General features: G+C 40.9%; 2 protein-coding genes across 4 annotated transcripts in view; one reads left to right on the top strand and one right to left on the bottom strand.

Annotated features, from left to right (window-relative positions):
- Positions 1 to 333: 333 nt before the first annotated feature.
- On the top strand, positions 334 to 8,064 carry marchf7 (membrane-associated ring finger (C3HC4) 7). Of its 3 annotated transcripts, none has more exons than XM_024294910.2 (11): positions 334 to 479; positions 1,916 to 2,122; positions 3,032 to 3,172; positions 3,284 to 3,455; positions 3,866 to 4,051; positions 4,158 to 5,307; positions 5,409 to 5,578; positions 5,654 to 5,757; positions 7,015 to 7,119; positions 7,297 to 7,345; positions 7,464 to 8,064. In XM_024294910.2, the coding sequence occupies exons 2-11, from the start codon at positions 1,934 to 1,936 to the stop codon at positions 7,553 to 7,555; spliced, it is 2,358 nt and encodes a 785-aa protein (XP_024150678.1). In that variant the 5' UTR covers positions 334 to 479; positions 1,916 to 1,933; the 3' UTR covers positions 7,556 to 8,064. The 3 variants fall into 3 exon arrangements, with proteins under 3 accessions (XP_024150678.1, XP_024150681.1, XP_024150679.1); XM_024294913.2 differs by having other exon boundaries at positions 359 to 466; XM_024294911.2 differs by lacking the exon at positions 334 to 479 and adding an exon at positions 1,682 to 1,801.
- Positions 8,065 to 8,478: 414 nt separating this feature from the next.
- Positions 8,479 to 19,837, bottom strand: part of ly75 (lymphocyte antigen 75) — a 27,923-nt gene continuing 16,564 nt past the window's right edge. Inside the window, exons 20-35 of the mRNA XM_024294907.2 lie at positions 19,564 to 19,640; positions 18,518 to 18,648; positions 18,142 to 18,250; positions 17,177 to 17,337; positions 16,982 to 17,096; positions 16,549 to 16,766; positions 16,311 to 16,473; positions 15,648 to 15,809; positions 15,446 to 15,568; positions 13,606 to 13,791; positions 13,295 to 13,512; positions 12,998 to 13,205; positions 12,698 to 12,859; positions 11,921 to 12,037; positions 10,375 to 10,557; positions 8,479 to 9,646 (exon numbers count right to left, since the gene is read on the bottom strand). Of these exons, the coding sequence (XP_024150675.1) occupies positions 9,474 to 9,646; positions 10,375 to 10,557; positions 11,921 to 12,037; positions 12,698 to 12,859; positions 12,998 to 13,205; positions 13,295 to 13,512; positions 13,606 to 13,791; positions 15,446 to 15,568; positions 15,648 to 15,809; positions 16,311 to 16,473; positions 16,549 to 16,766; positions 16,982 to 17,096; positions 17,177 to 17,337; positions 18,142 to 18,250; positions 18,518 to 18,648; positions 19,564 to 19,640 (2,506 nt within the window). The 3' untranslated portion in view covers positions 8,479 to 9,473. The remainder of the gene's footprint in view (positions 9,647 to 10,374; positions 10,558 to 11,920; positions 12,038 to 12,697; positions 12,860 to 12,997; positions 13,206 to 13,294; positions 13,513 to 13,605; positions 13,792 to 15,445; positions 15,569 to 15,647; positions 15,810 to 16,310; positions 16,474 to 16,548; positions 16,767 to 16,981; positions 17,097 to 17,176; positions 17,338 to 18,141; positions 18,251 to 18,517; positions 18,649 to 19,563; positions 19,641 to 19,837) is intronic.

Raw genomic sequence — 19,837 nt, 5'->3', positions numbered from 1 at the left:
AAAAATAGATCATCTTCGTGGTAATTTAAAGAAAGAAAAAAATATATGATTGATAAAACATTAATTTTGTTACATTAAACGTATCTTTGGACGTTTTAATTTAAGAAATAAAAAAGTGAAGATGACAGATGTGTTGTTAATTTAAGTAACAAAACTCCTCCAAGTGCTGTGACAGATAACAAAAAATGACATTATTGTTTCATAAAATATCACAAAATGTAGTTAAAAAGTATCACAAAATTTCATATTTGATGTTGGCCTTTTTTGTCCCAAATTTCAAATTAAAACTTGTTTGTTTTTTATGGTATGATGAATAAAGTTTTATACAAATCTTGCTCAATCGCAGCCTGAACCATATAAACAGGCGTTCAAGCCGCGCCCACCAGGTCAACGCAAAACACTCGACGCTGTGCGTAAACAGCGGCCAACAAAGACGCCATCGTCGCTGGTTTGCTGAAACAAGAAGGTTTGCTCTTAAAGTGGGTTACATTTTATTTTATTTAACTTATCGTCCCACGTTTTTAATCGTATTCGTTAATCCTCACTTACTTTCATCGTCATTCACTGACTTTAAATGTCAAGACGGGCTAGATAGGTTCGAAGCTAGCTGGGCTTATCACCCGCGGTTGCTAAATATTTTATCGTCGATAAACAATCGAATTTACTTATTTGTGATATACTTACTCGAGCATTTTCTTAACAAACAACGCAGAAAACAACCTAGTTTGTATAGTAGTTAGGTTAACCTCCAAACGTGTTTTAATTTCGCTTTGTTTTCAACTCAGAACAAGCAACAGTGACAAGCAGGAAGTGATAAAGGATACCCGCTAAGCTAGTGCTAAATCTTTAATCGCAAAGCAAATGTTTAAAAGAGGACGTGACTGAACGCCACTTTTGTTAGCTTTAAGTTTTCTTACGCGTGCTTATATTTTGCATGTAAAACTGAAACACGGCCTTAAAAAGAGACGAACTCGCTGTTCTCGGTACGTGCTAGCTTAGAGTTGAATGTAGCTGAATTTGCTGCGTTGTTTTTAAACGGCTTTTTTTTCATCTCCTCTTTAGCATACGCATCTATATTGTGCTGCAACGCATCAAAAATAACCTCTGGGCGTTTTTTCCACCTACAAAAGCAGCTTAATCAATGTATAGATAATTAGCCGAGCTAGCTAGTACAAAATAGTCACCAACAGTACTGATTCGGCTAAAACTCATAAACTGTGAATGCTGTGTAGTTTGGACTCTTGCTTTGTGTTGATGGGATTTACAAAATAATAATTTTGAGATGCCATTTAAAGTGTTCCTGGACCTTTTCATTTCTTAATTTCATCATTGTTTTAGCCATAAAACCTATCGCAGTTAAGCTAACTTATACCCCAAGCGTTTAAAATAATAAGTTATAACTAAATTTCTCCTTAAACGCAGCTGGTATCGAGCATCAACTAGCAGCTATAATTCCTTATCAGAGCAGGGAGAATGTTGTAACTTCTAATCTTAATTCTGTGAAGCAATAAAACATGAGTGCACCTTGTTGATGTCGGCTATCCTTGTTTGTGCAAGTGCTTATCCAAGAGTGTGTTGCTGGTGTCATATTCATGTGACAGAGTTCATGCTTCCAGAAATAGGCGGTGGCCCTCATGCTAAGTTGAAGATGCTGCAGCGAGGCTGGTTTTACTGTTAACAGGGACAAATCAGACACCTCAGCATGCTGCTCCCCACCAAGCCTTGTTATTGAACAGACTGGGAACCTGCAGGCCATTCAGCACTCTGTGCAGAGAATTAGAAACATCCTCTCGTTGCATGGGTGCGTCGCTCATTTATGAGACCGACTTCCTGTTTGCAACTCTACACCTTGAGTTGCTTATGAAGACAGCATTTTAGGGTGAACACATTTTGATCTTAAGTCCTGACTTTCCAGGGTTCGAGAAAAACCGCGATGGACTCCAGGTCTCGTAGACTTCCCTTTTGTCTCTCCGGTTCGAGATCCTCCTACACGTTCAGTACTCCCAGTCCACCTGTGTCCTCATCCTTGAGCTCCACCAGGCTGTACAACAGGGAGACCATGCTAAATAACGACCGCATCCCAAGAGCATCATCACCTTTCAAGACAGATATGGACAAGCCGGTAATCTGACATTTTATTTAAAGTATTTGAATCTATTTTTTATCTGCATTTGTTTCTCGGTGGATCTAAGTCTTCAGATTGACCTTAAAGAAATCATTTTGGATTTTATCTGTTTTTTCCTCTTGTTTTTGATGGAATTGTAACATAATTTATTTTTAAAAAAATCCAAAAATTGCAGCACTTCTTGGTACTTTTAAGTTCCACTGCATTTTAAGAGCTCTTTTAGTATCTTCTAGAAAGTAGACGTTTAAATGACTCTTTACAGGATCTCTGTAGAGAACAGTAACTGATCAGTGCTGCAGCAGCCGGCACTTTTGCAAATCTTTTTATAGGACAGCCTAGATACACTGTGTATTTTAGTCCTGCGTGCCATCAAAGTCCCTTTCAGAAGAAAGTAACACTATCTTCTGTGGGACTTTCAGATGGTTTCTGTTTTTATTCCCAGCAGTCCAAAAAATGTTGAAGTTTTTGCCTATTAAATTCTATGGTAGGCAGCAATTGTTGTTATTTTTATGATTATTATAATTATTGTGTTTTTTTTTTTTTTACTTAAATTAGTCAACCCTGTCCGAAATGTCAAACAGGACTGTTGTCAAGTTCCATAAATCAAATAAAGGGCGTATGCAGACGTTTGTCTTGGTAAAGCCGAGATCACAACTTGGTTTTGTTTTCAAGTGTACCGACCTGCTTTTTAATGCTTCACCTAATGTTTCCAGTGACCTTCTTGGTAACACTGGGTGGTGGCCTTGAGCTTAACTATCAAGAGCCTTTGCTTTCATTTCTGATGTTGATGCAGGGTTGCAAAAGTGTAAAACCACAGAGAGTAGGCTTTTTTTAATCATCTGTGAGCTTCTTAACCCACATGTTCTCCTGAGCACAAATGACAAGAAACACTTTTTTTTCTTTTAGACTTCACGTCTTTTGAGCTCATCGCGAGATTACAGCAGCGCTGACGCTCGCTCCAGCAGCTGGAAGCTGCCATCTTTGTCGTCCTCCACCAGATCCTACGACCGACCCTACGAATCATCCTACAGCAGCAGGAGCAAAATGGTATCAAGGTTTCTTGCATTTTGCTGTAGTTTTGTTATTTTTACAGGATTTAAGTCATTTAAAGAACTTTTATTTATTTATATTTAATATGTACTGTTTGTGTTTCTTCAGACCAATTCTGAGGAGAGGCTGGGGACACGATCCGGTCTGCTGAATGCCAGCGATGATGCTGATTCCAAAAGGGCTAAGCTTTCATACAGTAACAGAGGACTGTACCCGAGAACAGCCAGCACCTCCATGACGGCATCCACCTATTTCAACAGTGCTGTAGGGAGCAGCAGAGGTACACAACACCTGGCTTGTCAGGATTAAGGGGAAAAAAGGGGGTTTGTCTCATTGTAATTATTCTAGTGAAGCTCAGTGTTCTTACAAACAAGCTAGTGACAAACAAAAGCTTTTTCCTCTCTACTTTTTTATTTTGGGTGTTATTACACAACACTTTGACTGGGTTCAGTAATCTTTACATGCATTTTATGTTTACAAGTTTTGATCCATTTGAAGAAATGGTGATGAGAACATGAATAAAAGGAAAAAATACCGATCTGGGCCAGAGAAGCAGTTGTTTCTGGTGTGAAAACACTTTTTAACTTTTATAAAGATGCAATCTCTGAACATTTTTTGGGTAGATTAGTTTGTGCGATTCTAAAAAATAAATGTAAAAAAGTTGAATGATTTTTTTCTTTTTCTTAATAGTTGGCAGTGAAAAACAGATTGATCCTCTGGATTCATCTCGAAGTTCAAGCCATTTGTTCTCCCAGCCGTCATCTTCCTCCCCGAAGACTCTGCTGTCCAGGCGAGAGCAAGAAGCGAAGGAAGAGGCCAGCCTGTCACGTCTGAGAGAGAGAAGAGTCAGGACGCCAGGATTGGTTCCCTCCTTGTGTAAGCATCTCTGCGGGTGCTGACGTGTTCCCACTCTCACAGGTTGTCAGATTCATGTTCGAGCTGGAACTGTTGGGTAATTCACTCCTCCATTCCCTGATTTCAGATCAGACAGACCGGGTGATGTCCACATATGCACAAGGAGCACGCCCAAAAGAAACTGCCTACACTTCCTCGTCTTTCTCCTCCTCCTCCTCCTCTTCCTCCTCCTCCACAGTGAGAGACAGCTCTCTGAATCGTCACATGTCCTCCTCCACTCCTCAGAGAGTGTCTCCTCTGGTGCACAACTTCAGCAGCAGAGCTGCCGCTCATTTCACCAACGACTCACCCACTCGCTACTCATCTCGACAACAAACCGGAAACTCTGAATCCTCCAGCATTTCCTCTTCCTACTCCTCCCCCCCTTGGCACACCCCTCCCCTGGCCAGACCTGAACCCGTGCCCTCAAGGTCAACTCCGGATGTCGGAGAGCCAGAAGGCCGTAGCTCCACCCGTCGACTTCTCTCCCGCCTGTTTTCACGAAGATCGAGCCAAGACTCTTCGAGCGGATCTTCCAGTGTTCGCTCTCTGGATGATGACAGTCCTTCCACCTCCGGGGAGTCTGTGGACAGCGATGAGGGAGTCCGGACCTCTGGGGCGGATCCTGACAATGGAGGCTCGGAGACGGCCTTAGGCAGCCTCAGGAATCACAGAGCAGACCTCTCCACCATCCAGGAGGGCAACAGCTACAACAGCGGCCCACCTCGGCCCACACGGCCAACGTGGAATGTTGGTGGCAGTAGCAGCAGCACCAACGGAAGATGGAGTCCGTCTTGGCTTTCCTCCTCCCTTCGTGGCCGCTGTCCTCCTCTCCTGTCTCGCTTAAGAAGGCACGCTCGACAAGGAAGTTCACACTCAGCATCGAGCTTAGAAGAAGGCTCCAGCCACACTTTACTGAGAAGGTGGGATGAACACCAGTCATCCCAAGAGGAGGATGAAGAGGATGAGGAAGAGGAGGAGGAGGAAGAAGAGGATGACGAAGTGGAAGGAGCAGTTGGTTTGGAGGCTTTGTCCACAGGCCGTTCCTGCAGACTGGAGCGGGAAAGCCTGCCAGAACTGGAAGATGCCCCCGTTTCATTCCTGCCCCGCTCCAGAGCTGGGCTGTTTGAAAGGATCACAGCATCGATGGTTCAGCTGGGAGATGTCGAGAGTAAACCAGAAGATCCCAAAAGCATTTCCAGCAGGGATCAAGAGAAACTGCTGAAAATCAAAGAGAGGTAGGGGCTCCGTTAGCACGGCATCTGTTTATGACGTTCGCTTTTGGTTCTGTTGTGCCGCATGTTTTTTTACTAACCAAACGAACACGTTCCTGTCCCAGACTGCTGCTGGAGGATTCGGATGAGGAGGAGGGAGACCTGTGCCGCATTTGCCAGATGGGGGAGGAGTCTTCGTCCAACCCCCTGATCCAGCCTTGCCGTTGCACAGGCAGCCTGCAGTACGTCCACCAGGAATGCATCAAAAGGTGGCTTCGCTCAAAAATCAGCTCAGGTAAAACACGGATCTGTTCAGCCGTGAAAACCATCTTACCGCCGTTGTAAATCCAACCTTTTTTTATCCTGTCAGGTACAAACCTCGAGGCCATCACAACCTGTGAACTCTGTAAGGAGAAATTACGCTTGAACATCGACAACTTTGACATCCACGAGTTGTACAGGACCCACGTGCAAGTAAGTAACTTCCAATGGATAAATATACATTTGCAGAGGCCAATCCATCTTTTCCTCTGTTCAGTGTGATGTGATGATTCATTTAAGTGACTTTTAGAGTAATCTTTAAAACCACATTGTAATTGTCTGTCAGTCATTAGCTGTGTTTACATGGACACAAGAAATCGGAATAAACGCCTGATCAGAATAAAAATGCAGTTGGAATACTCTGGCCTGATCAGAATCATTTGGATCCAATTTCCTTCCGATTGAGATAGGTGGGTTATACCGATTGTTGATCCGATCGAGGTGCTTGTAAACATTCCGATTGTGTCGTTACTGCGCTGGATTTTATGTCATGCATTGACATTGTGGAGGTTCTGGACCGATCGGCTGCTCTGCACGAGTGAACCGGGTCTCCGAGCAGAGAGCTGGACGTTGTGGGTTCATGTCTTTGAACAGGCGAGGGTGCTTTATTATGGCGTGCGCTCTGGATTTACTGGGGAAAACTGCGTCTCTCTGGAGACCTGTGTCTCCGAGCAGCTTCAGGACAGTGTATGAACTTGTGGTGTTTTAATACAAAACCGTCCTGAGAAACCGTGCAAACAATCATGTGAACTTGTGTTACCAATCGTGTCCAGACTAAGTAAAGGCTGATATTCACGTGCGGCCAAAATGCACATTGATGCATTACCCGCACAGATCTTAAGTGCATCTAAAACTAAATGTCTAACTTTAACCATTCCTCCGGTGGCCACACAAATTTAGAAAATTATAAACGAACAATCTCTTAAAAATTGTATTAATAATGGAAAAAGAGAGCAAGCTCAGATGATCATCTCTGTCAAAGCTGCAGCTTTGTTTGTTCACAAAGGAACTCGCTACTTCCTCTTCTACCGCCGCTTCCTGTATTTTAGATAATTTTGCGAATGTCAAAATAATTTATTCCAATTGCATATGTAAACATTTGTTAGAATCAGATGAAGTTTTCAGGACCACGTACACAGTTCTATATCCGATCTTTGATCCGATTAAAGACATTTTGACATGTAACTGCAGCTGCTGCTCCAGGAAGTTGCTCCACGTGAAAAGATGAGATCTATAATGTTCTGGATGTGAGAGACGGAGAGTAAAAAAAGAAGTCAGAAGGGCGATAGGAACAAATTAATAATCAACTGCTTTATTTTGACATAAACTTCAAGCATTTGCTGTAATGTTTAGGTCATCGTGTTCCTCAGAGTCTGTGATGTTAACTTGTCTCGTTTTCTCTGGTTGTAGTCTGAATACGATGAGTTCATCAGCAGTGGGCTGTATCTGGTGGTGCTGCTGCACTTCTGTGAGCAGAGGTTCTCTGACGTTCTTGGAGCAGTGGATGCAGCAGGGGTGAGAACACACTCATCCAACTACTGTCATTTTAATTTTAATAGCTAAAATCGACGATTCCTACATCGATCTTACTCTGTAGGACTTTCTCTGCAGACACGATTCAGAAATGTTTGATTAATAAAGTTTTGTCTGTTTGTTTTGGGAAAAAAAAGACGCTTTTCTTTTCCTCACCAGTTATTCAACCTGGTGAGAATTCTTCATGAACACATGGACAATCTTGAAAGTATGTTGTGCAATTCCTCTCAGCTTTTGCTGCTAGTAGATTTTTCAGTGTCACCCTGCCGTATGTCATAAACCGCATAAACTCCTGCACAGCGTGACTTGATGTTCCTGCCTTCCAGTTCCTCACGAGGAGAGCGACGAGGAGGTGCAAGACAACAGACCGTCCGTCGACTTCTCCGACTTGGACGATGACCTGGAGGAGGAATATTAACTATGGGAGCAACATAAAAAGTGGCACATGTGATCTGGCAGGTCTAAAGCTTTGCACATGCTTTGAAAGTTTCACGTTAAGAGCAGAAAAACCTTTGCTGCCAGAGGCTTTTTGCAGATATGCAAATTTGAAAATCAACAGATTTGTAAAATATTGTTTTGTTTTGTTGGTTCAAACCACTATTTCTTTTTTTTGTTCGTTTTCTTTCTCCAAAAAAAATGCACTTTATTGAACATGCAAGTCTTTCTAATGGTCATACCATAAGTGCTTTTAATGGTTAATCAGAAGGACAACTGTGACGTGTGATGATTACTTTGATTGTGGTGGACACTTGAAGACCATGCTTTTGGGATGAATTTGGGGGGAGAAAAGCGGTTATTCCATGTTTTCCTTAGAACTTTTCCTGTTTTAAAAGTCACCCCTTAAAACATGCTGTTGTTTCATAAATGCTTCTCAAAATCTGGTTTCATGCTTTTAAGTTTGCGAATAAAGTTGTTGACAAAACTGCCGTCAAGTCTGACTCGAGTTTGAAGCTCAGCAACACTTCAGGGAGTTCATCTGATGAGACTGAGATTATGTGCGTTATGGTAACACTGTTCAAAAGAATAAAGGTCCAATAAAGAACTGTTCAATTAGGAAATAACACAGACTTACATCTTCACATGTTTTTGTGCAAGTGGAACAGACAACCGATAAGTAAAACGCTTCCTATAAAAGAGTCGTGACCACACACAATTTTTCCATATTTGTGCACATTCAGACCTCTATAGACTGATGGATTCAATTTCCATTAACATTTTTTGTGCAGGTGTGTTGTCAGCACATGTAAAAATGAAAGCATTAAAATGAATATTTAATTCGTTAAGGTGTAGGATGTGTTCTCATTTCAAAATGCTGACAGCTTTAACTGTTAAAAAACTGAAAAAGAGTTTAAAGATGATTTTTATTGAAAGTTTGGCGTACCTGATTAAAGCTGACAGACAAGTAGGAGTGATGGTTAGCATTAAAAACATGTTTTTAAGGCAGTTCATTAAGGTAAAATGCAGGCACTTGACATAGTAAGCATCTTTGGTTCACTCTTAAGTTATAAAACCTCATATTTACAAAGCAAACAGTGCAATCTGAAAAAAATAAACAACTCACTTTGTGCTTCAACATATTGCAGGAACTGCTTTCCCCTCACAATTTTAAAGTGCATGCTTGGATCAGTAGTCGTGCGCATAAAACAGATGCACATGAGAGATTAAGACGTTTTCCTACCATTAAAGCTTGATCACAAGGCCTCAAAGTCAGTTTTTTTCCTTATCCATCAACAATAATCGACTCATTTATCCCTGGAAGTTAAGGAGAAGTATAAATTAGTTCAATAAATCTAATCGAAGGTGAATTGTTTGTCTCATTTATAAAAAAACCCCAAAACAAATCAGCTGGTAAACTTTAGCTTGAAAAATTCAGACGGTCAGAAAAGGCAAGTAAAATCCTTAAGTTGTGGAGGATATTATTGGCTGCTGAAATCGACAAACTGTGTTTCCTTTGAAGAGTTGATGGATCCCCTGCAGTTCAATGCTCCTCTTCCAGCATCATCAGTTTCTAGTTGGAGTCAAAACACTTCAGTTTGATTCAATTCCTTTTGAACACCACACAGTGTAAATGGCGCGCTACGTTTCAGTTTGAAGTCAGCTCATGCATCAGTGCAAATCCACGTGGATTACAGAGTCACCTCCAGCCCTTGTATAGAGAGAAAACAAAAAACTAAAATCTCAAAAGAGAAAATACTGCCAGCTATTCACATTCACTATTTACAGTTAAAAAAAAAGTCCAGCAGGAAAAAGAAAATAAAAAAGTTTGGATGTGTGAAAGTAAAATGCTCGTGAGGCAGGTTTATGGATATTCCCTGAGGCTGATTAGTCGAGCAAGCTCAGTCAGCATCTGTTATTATACTGGTGGCGTCTGAGTGGTCGAAGGTCCTCTGGTAGCGGATGGTGGGGGTGAAGTGGTGTCTTTTCTTCTTGATGATATAGGCGATGGTCAGCACCAGAGCGATGGTGACGATGATGAAGAGACCCAGGGCCACGGGGGAGCCTGCAGACTCTGAGGAAAACAAAAAAAGATCGTGCATCAGTGACTCTTCTTCCAGAAAACAGCTCAGATAAAGTGGTGTAAAATTCACAGAATATGCTAAACCAGGGGTCTGCAACCTTTACTGCTACAGGAGCCATTTGGGCCAAAACTAGCAAAACTCAAGAAGAGTCACCAAGTCCCACATTATCAGATAAAAAATACACTTTATTTATGTTCCTGTGACTGTTAAAGTATTCATTATTATAATTTGTTCCTTTCAAAGTTCCTTTCAAAATAAAATATTTTTCTCAAAGCCAAAAAGCTATAATGGAGAAACAAAGAACCGCATGTCGCTCAGGAGCCTCGAGTTGCAAACCTCTGTGCTAAGTCCCACTCCAATTGTATTTTTTTGATATTGTAAAATCGTTCCCAATGGTCTTTTAATTTTAATTATGCAGGTTTTTAGACATTTTCTACAGAGCTGCAGGAGCTCAATAGAAATGTTTCAATTGGTTGTGAGCGGGATTGAGGAAAACATGAGGAAAACAAAGACGTACATTGATATATTTGTCTACAAGTGGATGAAAGCGGAGAAAGAAGACTTTGGCTTTAATCTTATATTAAATATGTCCTCCATGATGAGAAAAATGCTACAAGAAAATATGTAGTGGATCTTTAAAGAACAACATTCAAATGGAGAGTTAGGCCAAACGTCCCAAAACGGCGATCTTTTTCTCTTTTTCGGCGCTCATACTCACTTGCTTGAGTTTTGCAGACAACCCGACTCCTGGTCGTCTTGCAGCTGACCAGATTCCAGACCCCACCATCTGCTGCCATCATGACGGCACAGGGGCGCTCCAACTGCTTCCCGGAGAGAGTCTCCTCCGACTTCCAGTTACTGTAGGCCAGATCCGAGCCATCCTGCCAGGAAAGCGGCTTACCTGAGACGGGGAAAAGAAAAGATGATGACAACGGGGGAAAAGAAGGATATCTAACCTCAATGCTGACTACTGGAAATGAGGATTTTGCTTTATAGCTGTTCTGAAGCAGCTGTAAACTAAGAGTTACATATTCATGAAATCACACAGCACAGCAGAGGGGTGTAAACACTACAATGACCAAACATTTTATTATTGGTTTGGTAGATGGCTTATATAAATATAAAAAGGGACACATTGGAAACTTAGTCACAAAATGAACAGTTTCACCACACTCTCTTTACAATTATCTTTGCATTTTTAGTATTTGATATAAGAAAAAATGTGCATTTTTTCAAATAAGCTGAGGGCTTTTATGGGGATAGAGCACTCCCACTCCTTTTGACTTTAAAGAAAAATGTGTGAAAATTAAAAAAAAAAAAGTTTTCAAGACTAGGTATTAAATCAAAAGTGACGTTTCTGCAGCATTAGGATTATTTTTGGAGTCCTTAAATACAGAACATGTATAACATTTTATATTTTTAAAATGTAACTAAAGCACATAATATGAATTTTACTGAACAGGCTTCAATCACTTTTATGGGAGAATGTCTCAAAAAATAACCTGTAATAGGGAAAATCTGCGAAGAAGTCATTTCTATTTTTAATGATTATTCTAGCAGTTTTAAGACCGTAAAACTCCTTACTACACACTTTTCTCAGGCAAATTCTCAAAGCTTAAACCTTTTCTAGAAAAATAAGTCCAGTATTATAGAATGGAATCTGAATGCATTCTGTACAGGAAACACAATTTGGAGTAGATTGATTAATAAGTTCAACAGCCAATCAGCAAAAAGAATGTAAAAGGTACCACTGTACTTAAAACACAAAAGTTTACTTTTTTATTTAAGAGATGAAATGAAACCTGAACATAGATAAAATCTAGATAAACTCCAGGTGCTACATACATGCAAAATCATCCATCTTCTGATTTAATTTTGCATTTATTATTATGGATTTTTTCATAGCAAATCATCATAAACTTTTATGTTTTTAGGAAAAACAGTTACTAATCCGATTTTGTAGCTTTCACCTTGAGGACTATTTTAGTTTTTTGCTGTCCATTATCAAAGCTTTTAATAGTAGCATCATTTATTTTTAGTTTAAGCTTTCCTTAATCAGGCGAGATAGAATATTAAGAATATTTTCATTTTTCAACAGTGCCCTGGCAAAATAAGACCTTTTGAGAAACACGTGTTTATTATAAAAGACCATATAAGACTAGTATAATCAGTGTCATCCTCTGAGTGAACATGTCTATCCGTATTAGTAAGGATGAAAATACACAAAATGTTTGAAAAAAATATTTTTGAATGATGGTGTCTACCTTGGGAATCAAGTTGCACGCCGAGCCATACATGTGTGGTGATGAGAGGGTCATCACTGAGACTCTTTTCCAGAAAGTCATTCTCTTCTTTGGATTTGATGGTCAGCAGCTCAGCATCTGTCAGCGGAACAAGAAAACAACAACTGATGAAGATGTAAAGAAACAGGTCTGTCAAATCATGAAAATCCTGTTTTTGGTGTTTTAAAATGCTCTTGTTGCATTTTCTTAAGATGGTTTTACAATAAATAAAGAAAACTTAAGTTTAAAATTGCAACCAGAGCAAAGGAAAAAAATGTGAAATCTTGTATTTGTGACGTAGAAGCTACTACGGCAAGCCATAAGCTCCCTGCTGTGCTCCATTCTGATGAATCTACTTTTAGAGAAATAGATCCACGTATGTCTTTGTTTTCATAATCTGAAGTGGCATCTAACTCAAAACTGTATGGCTGGATAGTTTCAATATTACTCATGATTTTTGCTGCACCGGAAATGTTAGCTTGGGGCTGTAAGCTAGCTGGACGGCATGTAAACAGATGGATGACGGGGTATGAGGCGGGCTTACTCCACGCCAACAGTCAGAGGCAAATGTCTTATGAACTCCTGCTGCTATGTAGAAACTATGACCTAAAAAATGATACAGATTTTTTACATTTTAGCTAAAAACAACATAACCATATCTAAAAGAAATTGGGAATGCTTTGAAAACAAGTCAGAAGATGCTTGGAATGAGACTTAGTGGGTTAAAATACACAATTATTCCACAGAGCAAAGACCTACCCATCTTCTTGCAGATGGCCTTGGCATCCTCCATGCTGTAGATTGAGTAGTTGTACCACTGCATGTCAACTGCGTAACAGTGGCTCTGATGCTGGACCCACTTGGAGTCTCCTTTGCTTTGAGGACAGTGGTTGCTTTCTGCAGCAGCTTTCAGTTTAGCTCCTGGTTGATCATCAAAACAAAAGGTCAGTTAGTGAAGTATGGAGGGGCAGAAGTCATTGCTGCTGTTTCCTTCAGTCTGCCACAACAGGCTGACCTCCAGCCATACTTAGACAGCGGAAAAACAAGGTGCGGTCTCACTTTGTGTGGGGGTGGTGACGGCGGTGGTGTAGCAGATGGCGCCGTCCATCATAGTGTTGCAGCTGGTGTTCATCCAGGTTCCGTTCGGGGTGATGAAGACACAGCTGGCCTCCAGCTGGCCCGAGCTGGAGCCTCCGTGTGCATTAAAGCCGTTGTGAGAGTAGCCGAACTTCGTCCCATCAGACCACTCGTAGCCCACGCTACTGACCTGCAGGGAACACAAGCCAGGTGGGATGATGTCACGCCAGCAAGTTTCTGAAAACAGCTTTCTCCGATTTGGCAGCAGGAGATCCTTACTTTAGAAAGGCCAATCCACAGGTTGAAGCCATCCGTTTTAGCCAGAAGCTTAACGTGAGAGTTGTGCTTGAAGTCGTGGATACTCGCCAGGTGGCCGCCAAGCTCGCTACACTCCTGCACGGCCTGGTACCAGTTTAGTTTTTTGGTTAAAACCTTGTAGGTCAAACTGCCGTAGTGTTGGAAGTCTTTAGGCGATCGGTTGTACTCCTGTTTGACTTCTTCACAATCAAGGAGAGAACTTTCCTTTAGATGCGCTCAAACAGATGTGCAAACATATTCTGTGCGTTGGTGTGACACACGATTTGTTTTACCGTTATCCAGCTTGCAGCTCACAATCGTCTTCTGCTTGAACTCTGCATACATATTCTCGCTTGTGATGAGGATCCAGGTGCCGTCGGTGGTGATACCGGCCATGAAGGAGGAATCCAAGAATGGTCTGCCTCCTTCCCACTTGGAATACTGGACAACGGTGCCATCGTACCACCGCGTCTGGTTATCTGGAGCAGAAGAAACGGTTTTAAAACTCCTGACAGATGCTGGTGTAAAATTAATTAAACATTACAGCTGTTTAGAAGAATTCAGAAACATAAAACAAACATCTACATTTTACCAGGTATAAGTCGCTGTTTTCGGTATAGTTTGGCCAGGGGTGCGACTTATATGGGATTTTGTAAAACCTATATACTAACTTCTGGTTGCCCTCAAGCAAATGTTTCCTACTAACAACCACTAGAGGGCACTGTAGGTCTGTGTATCCGTATTTGCTACTGACACTATTACAGAAGAAGAAGTGCTGTCCAAATCAAACATGGAGAACTGTAAAAGGTGTCATGTACACTTTTCCACTGAAGAACTTGGTTTCCAGATCGAAAAATTTGCAGCGTTAATATACACGTCGCCGTGGTTACTGAGACAGCTTACACTACTTCAATTTTGATTCGGAACAAGGTACAGTGGACTTAGCCGACAATTGTGAGCCAACAGCAACTTTCTTCTGACTTTGGATCGATTTCACAGCTTCGTGAAAGGTACAAGGTAAATTAGGTCCCCAAAATCACCCCCCTAAACATTAAGTATACTTGATGAACAGCGCGGCATTCTTAGCTGTACACCCAAGTCCCACATGTCTCATCCAGACAAATGACATTAATGAGCGTGATAAGCAGCACCCACACAGAATAATTAGATGCACCGGCAGACATAAAGCATGTAATAACAAATTGAACAATCTTCTAAAAATATTAAAAATTGCTAAATCACTTGTAGCTGTAGTACCTAAAAAGACAAAAAAAACCTTGATAGTTCTACCTGTGATTCCCAAGTTTTTCCATTGCTTTATATCCGCAAAACAGAGGTGATGCTTAAGACGTAAAATAGTCATAACTTGTTTCATTTTAGGTCTATTGAGCTTTTTTATTTCTTTCTGTGTTCAGAATTGGAAGTTCTGTCATTTGTGGTCACCAATTTTTGTCTCTGGACATTCGAAAATTGTGGCTTGCGGTCTGAGAATCTGATTGTTCTTCTCCTGAACTTTATGATATTTTTCTTATTTGCATCAAGACATTTTAAATCTTGTTTTTATTTTTTTCTTCCTCAGATTAATGGATCAAACTGAGTTACAGAGACACAGAAGTGGTGCTGAAATCGCCGTCATTCAAATGCACCTCCTGGAGTACAAGGTAAAGGATCACTTTAAAAAAAAAAAAAGGCAGAATGATCTCATGGACCCAACATGGAGACGGACGATTAATCAATGATTTTGTGGAGCTCTTCAAAATCAATAAACTTGATCTCTCAACACCTTCCATGCATTGTAAATGAGATATACAGTCAATGCCTCCAAGGAGCAATGGTGCTAAAAACTTAGCGGTAGCTTCTCCCAAGTATTACGGGAGCGTCTACTGTATGAACACATCTTTGGAGAAGCGTTAAACATTTAATCAAAAGCTGCAGCGGATGCAAATTTGACGCCTGAATCGCTTTCATTGTGAGCTCAGCATTATGCTGGGCTTGGTGGATTTGTTCAGAAGTGTTGCACTCTTCTCTCAAAAGTGCAACTCATACTCCGGAGCGACTTATGTATCGCTTTTTCATTCTTTATTATACATGTGTGACTTATATTCTAAAAAATACAGTAAGTAAAATACCAACCAACGTCATCTTTGAACATTCCCAGCCAGACAAACTGAACCAAGGACTGGAAGTTTTGGAGCATTCTCCGAACAAACTCGTTCTCCTCTTCGTTCCGAATGGTCAGGATGTCGGCGTCTGGATCTGCAGGTGATGACAGTGTGATGAGCAGCGGCGGCGTTAGTGCTTTTGCTTCAGAAAATACCATGAAGCAAACGCTTACGGAGTTTGGTGCAGGTGTTGTTGATTGGGTCACTCTGAAATGAGTCCCATCGTGAAGGCACCAGCTGGAAGGTGTAGCAGTTCTTCCCCCAGGGGATCCAGTTTGGTCCATTCATGGCGTGAGGACACTTCACAGAGCCCTGGCTGGGAGTGATGCTGGGATCTGTAACATCCAGAAGTCACACTTTGAATTCCACTTTTCTTTCTGCGTCTTTTGGTCAAAGAAGTGCACTAAAAAGCAGTTTTAAACTGTCACAAACATCAATTTACAAACATCTAGAAGAAAAGAGGAATCAAATAATATTCAAATTTGGCTTTTTTAGGCATTAACTCCATGTTCAAATCTTATTTGAGCTCCTTTTTACCTCAAAGGGGAAAAAAACAGAAGGACTTTCTAAATTTCCCCTGCAAGAGTTTTACATCCTGTTGCCAAAATAAACTGAAAATCCGGTTTGCAACTGTTTAATTAGTGTAGGGTTTCATGTTTGAATGTTTCCAGACGTTTCTTGCTTCACTTTGAGAAGTAACAACTCTGTGTTTGTATTCCAAAAAATCTTTGAAGAAGTTTGTTTTGCATTTTCTTTTTTCGATTAATGTTTTCTGTTTCTAAGCGCCACAGTTAGGCTTTGTAAACACATCCCAGTTATTCCTGGCGCTGCCTTACCGTTTGGTTTGTAGCAGATGGCCCCACCGAGTTCCTCCATACACTCTGTGGCTTTCCAGAAGCCGTCGGTGTCCAAGTAAACACAGAAGCCTTCGCTGGCCTCGGAAGACCAGCGACTGTACACCGTGTGACTGTGGTCAGCCCAGACGAAGTTCATTCCATTCTGAGAACGGGACGTGGAAGAGGCTCAGAAAACAAACAGTGAATCAAGACGACGGCGCTTTCTTCAAACACTCACATCTTTGCTATGAAGGCCGATCCACATGGGGGTTTGGGCATTGCTGACGTTGACACTGAGGGAAGACTGCACTAAGACATCGGACACGCTCGCCAGAACCATTCCAATGTTCTTGCATTTCTCCAGAGCGTTGAACCAAGTGAGGTTTTGGAAAATCAACTGGAAGGTCTGGCCGTTCACTTTGAAAGGCTTCTCAGAGACAACGTGCTCCACTTTATCTGAAGAGGACAGAATGAAGGATTTGGGAAAAAGCATTTCATTGAGTAAAAATGTAACAAGTGCCAGTAAACTGTAGCAAAAGAAGAAGAAGCCCCTCCCTGGTTGTCCAGTGTGAACACCAAATCAAGACTGTGTGTAACTCGCGTCACATGCCCAGGGTGTATGTAGCTTTAGAGTTCTTATACAAGTCAAAGCTTTAAACAGGACTAATTACCGGCGTAATGTTGGCAGATTCCCAGATTCTGTGGCAGACTGCAGGAAGAATAATCCCAGGTGCCCAGCGTTTCAGAGCTGCCGTTATTGATCAGGAACACGCACATGTCCAAACTCTCCACATGTGAAAAACAGGGAAAAATTTAAGTCTGACAACACCGGTGAGGGTTTAGACAGTAGAACTAGAGGGCCTTACCATGGAGTCTATGCCCCTCTGCATTCCCAGCAGCAGGGGGTTAAAGTTCAAGTAGGTGATCGGAGATTGGTCCACCCACGAGCTCTCACCCGGACGGATTTTCAGGCCGATCCATATTTTGGACATGTTTCTCATCTTTGGCAGGAGGGTGTTGATGAAGTCTAAAACACACAAACGCAGACAGGAAAAAGCCATCAACATTTGTCTTTAGGATCTTTACAGAGTTTTGTTCTGAAGACAACCAGTGGAAGGGGAAATCTGCAAAGTAGGATTCAAGATGTTTTAAAGGGTAACCAAACAGGGAAGATGGAGGCCGACTCCACCCACTGTCTGCACATTGGTCTCTGACTGGATTTTCCTATAAACAGGACTGTTGTATCATGACGTGGTACTTAAATGGTTTGACCAATCACAAAACTCAAATGTAATACCTTGTTTCGACCTGTAGGGGCAGCACACATACAGTCTTTTACTATCTTTTCAAGAATTAAACAAGTTTATTTTAATTTGTTAAAAACTTTGGCAATGACCAACAGACAATACTTTTAAAGCCACATTTATAGAGATGAACAGCTAATAAAGAGTTCATGTAGGGTTTGGTTACCCTTTAAGGCTCTTAACTCTTCCCAACACACTACACTTTATTTAGACAGACATGAACATGTTTTTACTTTTCTCTGTTGTTTAAACTCTCAAAGTTCAAATCTTCATTAAAAAGTTAAGTTTTATAGAATGAAAACAAAGGTCTAATTGGGATGAATATTTATGTCAATCTGGAAAGCTAAATGCATTTATTACAGGATTATTGACAGCAAATAAGGAAACAGCAAAACCATGCAAAATTGCACACAAAAAAAGTATCCGCAATGTAGCTCCAACATTGTCTTCCTATCATTGGATTAAACATTTTTAACATACAATAAAAACAGAATAAAATTTTAAGATTGTGGAAAAACAGTCCTCACCTTGTTCCACCTGATCGGTTATTGTGACCAAGGTTTCCCCTAGAGACTGGCATTCCTCACTGGCAGTTTTGAACGGCATTGCGACGTCAAATTTCATCAGTGTGTAGCACTGGAAGACACAAGTCAGATTAGACCAGGTTCAGAAATGGATGCATTTATGATCAGAGTTCAATAACTTGTGTGACAAGCCAGATTGTAAATCACTTTTATGGTCCAAACTTCTGCTCTAACTCTCAGATGGTTCTTACATTTGGGAAATTTCTTTTAAAGAGTAACACATATCATCTCCCAGTGGTTTGGACGTTGTTCCAACTGGGAGATTAGGAGCTAATCTGCAGCTAGATGTCTGGCATTAAACGAGGAGGAAGTCTCTGACCTTATTTCTGAAGGACAAGGCGTTGGCTTTACAGGATGTTCCTCCAGGCTGAGGCAGCAGAGGGTTTTTCTCCACTAATGTGATGTTGCGTCTTTCACAGACAAAGGGGAATTTCTGCTGGCAACTAAACTCTGTAAAACGAGAGGAAAAGAGCAGACTGGAGATTACAACTTTGGATCACCATGCAAGGATTTTTCAGCCCCTGACAACACTAGCAGTTGTCTTTTTCTTTTCTTGTTGCATATAAAAACTAACTTCTTTAGTTAATTTTTTAAAAAGTAAAGTTTGAATATGTAGAATGTGGCTCTAATTACACACATAATAGTCAGCAATTTATTTATTTAGGTCAACAAAAACAAGGAAACATCTTTTTTTCTTTTCTTTTTTTTACTTTGGTAAAAAATAATTTCCCTTAACTAATTAAATATATTAGAATATATGATGGTAAACTTTAGACACTGAGCAAAAATCATGAAACTAACGCCACCCTGAAAAACTAGAATTTTTGCTTTTTTTTTAAACAGGTGCAATTCTCCTGAAAGTAGTTTCCTTAAATACATTTTCTGCTTCTCTTTAAAGACTCACTCCGAGTAAAATTGTGTTTTTAACATTTTCTTCTGGCATATTTTCTTATCATGTATGATGAAAACTAAGCTTAAAATGGCATTTTTTTTATTAAAATTGTGGTGAATAAGGAGCAGACAAAAAAAAAGCTGCTGGAAAAAGTTTGTAGGTGTGATGTAGAAACTACAATCAGCAACATGTAAACAGATGGATGACACTAAGTGCGGGCAGGCTTACTCCAAGCCAACTGTCCCGCCCACAAAGGCCAATTACTAATGAACTCCTGCCGCTCTGCAGAAACTATAACCTAGAAAACTACAGTTTTTTTTATTTGGCCTAAAAACGACCTAATCATAATTAAAAGACCTCTGTGAATGCTTTTACAAAACATCTAAAGATGATTGGAGTGGGACCCGTTGAATTCCGTGAAGAAATGTTTAGATTTTTACCATCGTCCTCTTTCAAACAGACATGTGACTCACGTGAAAGGGGACCGTCCGTACTGATGGCGGTGCACTGACCCAAGAGGAAGGAGCGATAGAAGTACTTTTGGGCGTAGCTAGAACATACACAGGTTGGGTTATTATTTCGATGTGCCAGCTTGCATCTGTGAAAAAGCGAGCGTCTGCTTTAGCTTACGACGGAGCGAAGCCTCGCACACTCTGCCTCATGTCGATCCACCAGTTTTGTTGGGTCCCCGTCAACTGTTGATAACAAGCACACACACAAAGGCGTCGCTTTTTTAGAAACTTTTTC

This window comes from Oryzias melastigma, linkage group LG3 (assembly GCF_002922805.2).
Source record: "Oryzias melastigma strain HK-1 linkage group LG3, ASM292280v2, whole genome shotgun sequence".
NCBI lineage: Eukaryota > Metazoa > Chordata > Actinopteri > Beloniformes > Adrianichthyidae > Oryzias > Oryzias melastigma.
Note: the sequence above shows the minus strand (reverse complement) of the source record. Positions and strands in the feature narration are given on the sequence as shown.